General features: G+C 32.2%; 1 protein-coding gene and 1 non-coding gene across 2 annotated transcripts; one reads left to right on the forward strand and one right to left on the reverse strand.

Annotated features, from left to right (window-relative positions):
* Positions 1–442: 442 nt before the first annotated feature.
* On the reverse strand, positions 443–512 carry Smp_tRNA_00407_Pseudo_CGA.1.1. Its single transcript has one exon. It is a non-coding gene (tRNA).
* A 3425-nt stretch (positions 513–3937) lies between these two features.
* Positions 3938–5802, forward strand: Smp_132010 (hypothetical protein; the record flags this gene model as incomplete). Its single annotated transcript, XM_018789414.1, has 2 exons — positions 3938–5257; positions 5489–5802. Exons 1-2 carry the CDS (start codon positions 4066–4068, stop codon positions 5800–5802), a joined length of 1506 nt encoding a protein of 501 aa, XP_018654860.1. The 5' UTR covers positions 3938–4065.
* Between the last annotated feature and the right edge of the window lie 3121 nt (positions 5803–8923).

Here is an 8923-nt window from a genome sequence, read left to right on the forward strand (position 1 = left end):
TTTGGATATATAATTGTAGAACCTGAAGAGAATTTATCGAAAATGAAGGTATCATCAAAAACCAGAAAGGGACAGTTAATTTTGGTCTGTATTCTAGAATAGCTTAGAAATTTGCTTCCGAAAACTCCATAGAATCCAGTCCTTGTGTCGAACACATTACCTGTAGATCTATAAGAAGGATTCCACCTGTCATATTCCTGACTTCACTATAAAGTATAAACATCAACCAGTATTATCTATGTCATCTGTATCTCTACCGACCACAGATTCTCATTGCAATATCAATAATTCTTCTTAAAGTTAATCATTATTGAATATATGATTAATTTTAATAGTTGAGATCATGAATCACTTGAAGCTAGACCACCATGGAAAACCTACAAGCACTGGACGGCCGTTTCGTTCTAGTATATAACTCCTCAGCAGTGGGCATCCAGATCCCGCCTCGCGAGATTCGAACCCACGACCTTTCAGTTTCGCGCGCAAGCGCTTAACCACTAGACCACTGAGCCGGCATCCAACGCTGTTAATGTCTAACTTCAACCGATCCACGAAATCGAGCGACACATCCACCATTGTCTTCAGTGAGTTACTACCTCACATTAGACCTGGTTGAACTCCAATGATCACTGCTTCTCACTAGAACTCCATGAAATACCTCATGGAGCCAGTCAGTAGTGAACATATGTTGATTATTATCTTAAGGGATTTTGTGGATATCATAATAGTTTTAATAGTTGATTCATGATCTCAACTATTAAAACTACTATAATATACACAAAACCCCTTTCGATGTGGTTAATTGTTTAATTGTGTTGGTTACTTACTTACTTACTTACGCCTGTTACCCACAATGGAGCATAGGCCGCCGACCAGCATTAAGTTTAAAGCTACTTTTCACTGGGAAATGACTTTCCTGTGTAAAATTTGCTTAATGGTAATGATAATAATAATAATAATAATAATAATAAAATCTGTCATTTTAGGCTACACCTAAACAATTTTAATTTTTCTATTTAACTTAACATAGGCAGACTGTTTAATCGCTTATTCATATTCCCATATCTAGTAAATACATAGAATTAACCTATAAAATTTCCCATCAATAATATTCTGTGATTTTGGACAAATTTTCAATGTACAAATATATAGATTATTTTGTTGGCATGTGAACACTAAATTTTAATGGATATTTCTATATATCTGTGTGCATTTATTTACATTGTATATTTTATATAGTTGAGATCATGAGTCAATTGAAGCTAGACCACCATGGAAATCTTAGAAGCACTGGACGGCCGTTTCGTCCTATTGGCTCATGATCTCAACTATATAAAACTACTAAATATCTCCACAAAACCCCGTTCTGATACATTGTATATATTGTGTTTTATTTCATGCTTTAAACTTATTCGTGTTAAAACAAAGAAGAAAGATGAATAACAGGAAATTAGCAAGAGATATGTATTCTCAACAAAAATTAATTTATGAACAGTGAATGGATAATAATAAAAGTTTAATGAAGAATGCTCATGGGCGGCCTATGCTCCTCCACGAAGGATAACAGACATAATTAAATAAGTAAACATGGATTATAAGGTTTTAAAATAATAAAGATGGATTGACCAGTTGCAGTCCTTAACATCAATCGAAAGTTTCAAACAAACAATACTAAGTGAATTTAAACTTCGCCCCATTGCACAAGCAACTGGCTATCAGGACTCAGTAGCTCAGTGAATAACGCGATGGCGTTTGAAGCGAAAGGTACTGGGTTCGAGTCCCACAGTGAACATCAACTCTCAGATGCAGGCACATCCAGATGACGAATCCCGAATAGGAGGAAAAGCGCTTCCTGAATTCCACTGCTAGCCACTATCCATCTTTGCTTACAATACTTGTGAATTTAGGCTATATCGAGGCAATGCGCACAGTATGCACATATGCCAATTAGAGACTGACCAGCTGCAGTCCTAAACATCAATGGGAAGATTCAAACAAACAATACTAAGTGAATGGATTATAAGGTTTTAAAACAATAAAATGAATTCACTTTATTTTATCACACAATCATAATCAACTATATGAAAGCTAATTGATTTGATTAACTGAGCATATTTTTTAAAGAAAAAAAACTGCTTCATTCTAATTTGAGACTCCTTAGAAGTTCAAACTCGAGAATGCACTACATGTCGAATGTGAAACTTTCAGGATTTATGACAATCGTAGTATTTTTAAACCAATGAGTCAACATTTCACTTTACTAAATTGTTTACTTAGATAGTTATTCTCAGTTTACCAATTTTATACCGTTTTCATTATTATCCAAGTGCTTATTTAATTTCGATGATGTAATAAGAAGACAAAGATTATCAGAATTATGTAATATATTAGCGCAATACATTTCGAACAATCTGATCACACATAAACTTGTTAAGAACACTTATATATTAAAATAAAAGGTCAAGTAGACTAGAAATGGAGGGTAGGACATTGAACCTACCCTGGTAATATTAGCTTATTATTCAGAGTGATTAGTTGTCAAATTGTTTTCACATTATTTTCCTCATTATTATCCTTGTCTCCTCTTTCCCCCTACCCATTTCCAGTCTAGTTGACCTTTAATTTTTATATATAAATGTTCTTAACAAGTATATGTGTGATCAGATTGTTCGAAATGTATTACACTAATATATCACATAGTTCTGATAATCTTTGTCTTCTTATTACATTATCAAAATTTATCAAAGGGACTAATTGCTTTAAATAGCTTATTTAATTGTATTTCCTTTTAAATTGAGTTAATATATACAGTTATTAATGTAATAACACATCATTTAGTTGCTTTCTAAATTTAATTCTAGTTCTAAACTTAATTATTACTGAAGGATTCGTTATGAGTTGATAGTAACTGATTTCTGTCTCCCTTAATTTTTTTCTCTCAGTCATCTGATCTAATCAGATTCATACCATAAAATTATTGACACTATAAAGAATTTAATTAATCAGATCAATTTATGGGGGGTCTAAATTCAAAACTTGATTTTTTATATCTATAATGTTTTTTTGTAAGACTTAATTTGGATTTTTTTGATTGAGATCATGGATCGATGGATATTGAACCACCATTGAAAATCTGGAAGCACTAGACGGCCTTTTCGTTCTAGTATGACTCCTCAGAAGTGCACATCCATGATTACGAACGTGGGACTCGGACACAGGACCTTTGGTCTCGCACGCTTATGTTTCACCTCTAGACCACTGAGCCGACATTCAACGGTTTTAATGTTTCACTTCAACCAATCCACGAAATCACACGACCATCTTCCATTGTCTGAAGTAGATATTTGTCTCTCACCTGACACGGATTAGCTAATACTAGTACGAAACGGCCATCCGGTGTTTCCAGGTTTTCAATGATGGTCCAACATTCATCGACTCATAATCTCAATCAAAAACTTACCAATCTTCACAACACCATACTGTTAATTTGCATTTATTTATGATATTAAAAATACGATAAATACTTTTCTAACAAGATTTTGGTCGTAAAATCATTATTGTCTTAAACATTGGATTTAACCCAGGTCTCATCACTTGTTTTGTTGATTAATTCTCGATTTTTAATGTGATTGGTTATTTTCATTAAACTGATATTATAATAGGCGAATTAAAACAGAGGTCAATGAAATAGATTTCACCAATCCAGTTGTTATAAGAGTTTAAAGGTAGGGAGAATAAACACGACATACAAATAACGTGCTTCTAATTCATTTTATGATTTTTTGTTTATACAACAGTTGTATTGTCTCAATTATGTTAGGATTCCTTAAATATAATTTGAAAGAACATGGTTAAAAGTTGTCATGAGAAACATTGTCAATGCCATCCGATTAATTGATTTCATGAACTTTCTCGATTAAATGTGGAACTTATTTAAATTGATTTCAACATTTGGTCAATAAATGTATATTTACTGAATATTTGAAATTCGATAACTATTTTGAACCTTCTTTCATTGTTCACAAACAAAAACCAGATATCGTGAAATACTCTAATGATACATTGATGGCTTCAATCGATATTCCATTCTTTCATGGATCTAAAGATCGTAATGTATATGCTAATCCGGATGTTTATACTAGTGCTGGAGTTGTTGCCACCACGTATTCACGATTTAAAACAAGCTTTTGGATTGATAGGATTTTACTCATTTTGACTGTATGTATCCCTGTTATTCAAGCATTTGTTCTCTTATTATTGCATGCTCTTCTGGGCGTTACTCGTTGTCTTCCAGATACAAAAGAAAATAAACTTGATTATTACACAATTACAAATACATTCATAGATCGTGCATGTGGCCTCCAACTGACTACGGAAGTACTACAAGGAACAGTTAAACCATTACCAAATTCTTTTAAATCTTCAAGTCAAATTCATTCTGAATCAGAAGTAACTAATAAAGAAATAAGCACTATTCGTCTACAGCATGAATGTTATCCATTTGTTTTAATTATATATGCAATAGCAATGTGGATACCTCATTACTTATATCATCGCTCTACAGATCGTACTGCTAGACGTGATTTATGCTTAGTACGTGCTGAATTGCATAGTTTTAGAAGAGCTGTTACACAAGAACTTGCTTATTTACAAACACTTGCAACCGCATCAACTGATGTTGGTGCACCGACTGGAACTTTTTTATCACCTGCATCAACTATTCCAACAGGTCCTATAATACATCAAAATGGTTTATATTATCCTCATACTGGTATAGGATATAGTGGACAAAATGATGGAACTAGTGGACGTACAACTGCTGCAACATTCGGTGGTGGGTCAGCTCTATCACAAACAACTGCACCAACTGTAATTCATGCACAACAACAATCTGCAACAATTGGCACAATTAGAGGGGGTGGTGGTGGCGGCGGTGGTATTATTGACAGTCCAACACTTTCACCAGCTTTACCAATAAGTTTTGGTGATGCTGATTTATCAGCTCCAGGTTTATTAGATTTACCATGTTTTCATGCATGTCATGCAGATTGGTCATTAAATACTTATTTAGCTGCATGGCAAAATACCGATTTCTATTGGTCAAGATATTTAACTAAACATATAGTATTATTAGTATTTCATGGATGTACTATATTATTTACTTTTATTATTATTGGTATTTATAAAGGTACACCATTTGCACCATTGTTTCTATGTCAAATTAATGAAAATCAACCCCCACCTAAGCTATTTATATGTATGTTACAAACAACCTTTATTGTAAATATGTCTATATTAAGTTTAGGCTTTTTAAATTTAACTGGATTAATTTTACAAATGATATATTTCTATGAAAATTTTATTCATATATTTTGGTTATTTAATACAAATGGTAATTATATGGGTGTAACAACAAAACCAAATATTTTTTTAACTGGTGTTGATGAAAGTCGTCGATGTTTTTTTGCGGATTATATACGTTTATTAGCTTATACAGCATTCAAAGATACACATTGTGAAATACGTACATTAACTGTTAGTTATTCCCCATATTTATATTGTTCAGATTTTCATTTTCTTTCATTATTATGTAATGAAAATGCTTATTTATTTTCAGATTCTATACATATACATTATTGGACTGAACGTTATGCACGTTTATGTTGTAAACGTTTTCATCGACCATATTGGGCTATTCGACGTGGTAGTTTAGGACATTTAGTACGTTGTGAAGATTTATCAATGAAATTTAATTTTAGTAAAATTAAAATTCGTGTTGAAGTTAATGATTTTGGTTTTTGAAACAACCCCCCCCCTTCCTCTAAAATCATTTTGTTTCTTCTCATCTACTTTTCTTTTTAAAGAAATTGCTATCATCGCACAACACATATACACAAGGAGTTTTATCGAAAGAAAAACTCGCTATTTTATATGCTCTCTTTAAGATTTTCAAAAGTGGTTTAATGAAACTACAATAATACTACTTATTGTATACATATTATCAGTATATCGTATTTGTTTGCATTTTTTTTTAAAGAAAGAAGAAAGTATTAATTCCTCACATTTAGTTATAGCTTCATGTATATTGGTTGTTGTTTTGGAACATTCAACATTTTGTTCAATGTTCAATTTATAACTCAGGAAATTTCCATTCTCTATACAATCATGTATACTTGCATTACATAAGCGTATAGATATACATTTATCAGCTGTATTCATTTGCTTATTTCTTTGCTTAATTTATACAACTTTTTTTGTTTGTTCGTTTGTTTTATTTGTTATTGTATTTTCTTTTTGTACATTTTCATATTCAAACAACACGAAAAAAATAGGTATTAGGAATTTTCTTTTAATCCTGTTGTTTGATTACAGTCAACTAGTAATAATAATAAATTGATCTACTAATCGTTTCTTTTAAAAATTATTTGACACGCGAGCGCTTAACCTCTAGACCACTGAGCCGGCATCCAACGGTGTTAATGTCTAACTTCAACTGACCGGTCCTGGGTTCGAATCTAGCGAGGCGGGATCGTGGATGCGCACTGCTGAGGATTCCCACGATAGGACGAAACATTCGTCCAGTGCTTCCAGGTTTTTGACGGTGGTTTAGCTTTAAAAGACTCATAAATCCAACCATAGATTTATAAATGTTGCGGAAAGTTTATACTAGCATAAAATTGCTAATATTTACTCTGAAAGAAACAAGTGATACTGTGTTTTGTATTAACTGTACTTTAGGATGTATCCTATTTGATTAATATTCAACCGATACTTTTTTTGTCATACAAAAGATAATAAGGATTTGATGCATTAAGACAAGTTTGAGTATAACATACTTTCTATTGAATCCTATTGTAATAGTTAAATGTTATCTTTACTGATACTTATAGTTTTGGTCAACCAAATGGTTAATTAGCTTCAACTTATGATGAGACAATTTTTCCAAATAATATTGATGTAATAAAAATTACTTTTGGTCTGATCAAATAATGATAAAGCTGATCAATGTGTTGACCAATCTCTAGCTATGTAAGAGTTAATGCAACACAGTTTATTCCTCAATCTAACTTACACTAACTCGACAGGCTGGACCAATCAGGTACATTGGTTCAAGGTCAAGCGATGAGTGAGAGATGCAGACGGGTACACACTATGGGTCAAGTTCAGACCTAATTATCCAATATACGCCATTAGTCGCAAATCTAGTTTAATTTTCTGAGGGGAATATATATAAAATCTTACTACTCCTTGATATTTTTTTTTTACCTAAGTAGCAGGTTGGGCTTGCATATCGGAAGCGTGTATATCAGTATCAAACTCGGACAATCGCTTAACTCAACACAACTCTTCCCCAATGAATCTTGATCCATAATCTGACTATTGAGAAGACGTAATACAACAAAATATTTATTCCGGCTGAAAGCAGTAGTGACAAACTGGGAGAAGCGCGGCTATTTATATCATGTTTTAGTATGTCCATGAAAAGTATCCATTCAGAGTTTCCGCTTCATGGCGCTTGATTCAACAGAACGTGTGAGGTTTGAAGATCCAAAATCATGATCGTTCAAAAAATCCATTTATCGACTGATTCGGACAAAATTTTTGAGAATTATTGGATTTCCCAACATCCAAAGAAATATTCAATCGAAGTTTTAGTTTATTATGTTCTAAACAAATATTCTCAAAGTTAGGAATAGGAATAAATGCTTTTCAAAAAGCATCAATGTGGATTAATTCAACCATCCTGACATTTAATAAGTCTGCTCTTTATATCCCATGGCCTTACTGAAAGTAACCTATTTATGGCTCTCTTATTTCAGATAGTTACTTCTACAAAAGAGTTTAATTTGATGAAATAATTATTCAGTGGTTCCTAGTTTTTGATAATTATTCAGCTCATGTTGAATTGTAACTAAATGTTGATCTTACATTGATAATAAATGAAAAACAATAATTAATCTCTTCATAAGAAACAGCGAATAACTTCCACATAGTTAAGGAAACAGAATGTTTGTTTTCAGCATATTTGGTATGCAGTTATCAGTGAAATACGCAAAAAAACGTTTAATGTCACTTGGGGCCCGTCATCTGATTGTATCTATGTTTCCTCTCTCAGAAAGCAATGTAAAAAATAACTAATCGAGCTTATGGTATCAAAGGAATTCATACTATTCTACCTAAATCTTTCAACTTGCTCTATCTAATATGATAAAGCAAACTATGTGTATATAACTAAGGTTACTTGGGTAATTTGTTAATATTAGTTCTAGTTTGAAGATACATTCCATTACGAACCACCATGGACTGAAATACCAATGAAACTCAGAAGAGTACAATATAACCTATTCATCCTACTTTACAATTTTTCAGCAGTTAGGAAATGGAATATCACATGACAGTGAGGAGATGACTGTTAGGTCTTTTGATGAATATAATGTAAATGAAGTTGGAAAACGAAGACCACTGAATAATCGTTCGATGACTGAGTACTTTACAGCTCTTTGATTTGATCTCAAACAATCTCTTCAGTCCTTTTTTCTTTTCAGTAAATCACTCACTGAAAATAGTTAACAATGGATACTGTTTTAAAATTAATGATATTCGATAGTGTAAAAATCTGGCCCTTTTTTAATGAAATGTTTTCTATTTTATTGGCTTAATAATTTAAGCGGTATTCACTTATATGAAAATAATTTATCCTTATTAGAATGAACTAATTATGATCATTTCCTGTCCAATCGATTCATAGTCAGTCACCTGAAAATAGTATTTAGAAGTTAAGTGACCCGAGTTAACTGCTACGACAATTAAAAAAATATATGGATATAGTGTTCTAGAAAAGAATTGTATTGTATATCCTTAAAAATCTTCATATTTTATCAATCAACTAATGTATTTTTTCAGAAGGGGTTTTTGTGAATAT

Source organism: Schistosoma mansoni, chromosome W (genome assembly GCF_000237925.1).
Source record: "Schistosoma mansoni strain Puerto Rico chromosome W, complete genome".
NCBI classification, from domain to species: domain Eukaryota; kingdom Metazoa; phylum Platyhelminthes; class Trematoda; order Strigeidida; family Schistosomatidae; genus Schistosoma; species Schistosoma mansoni.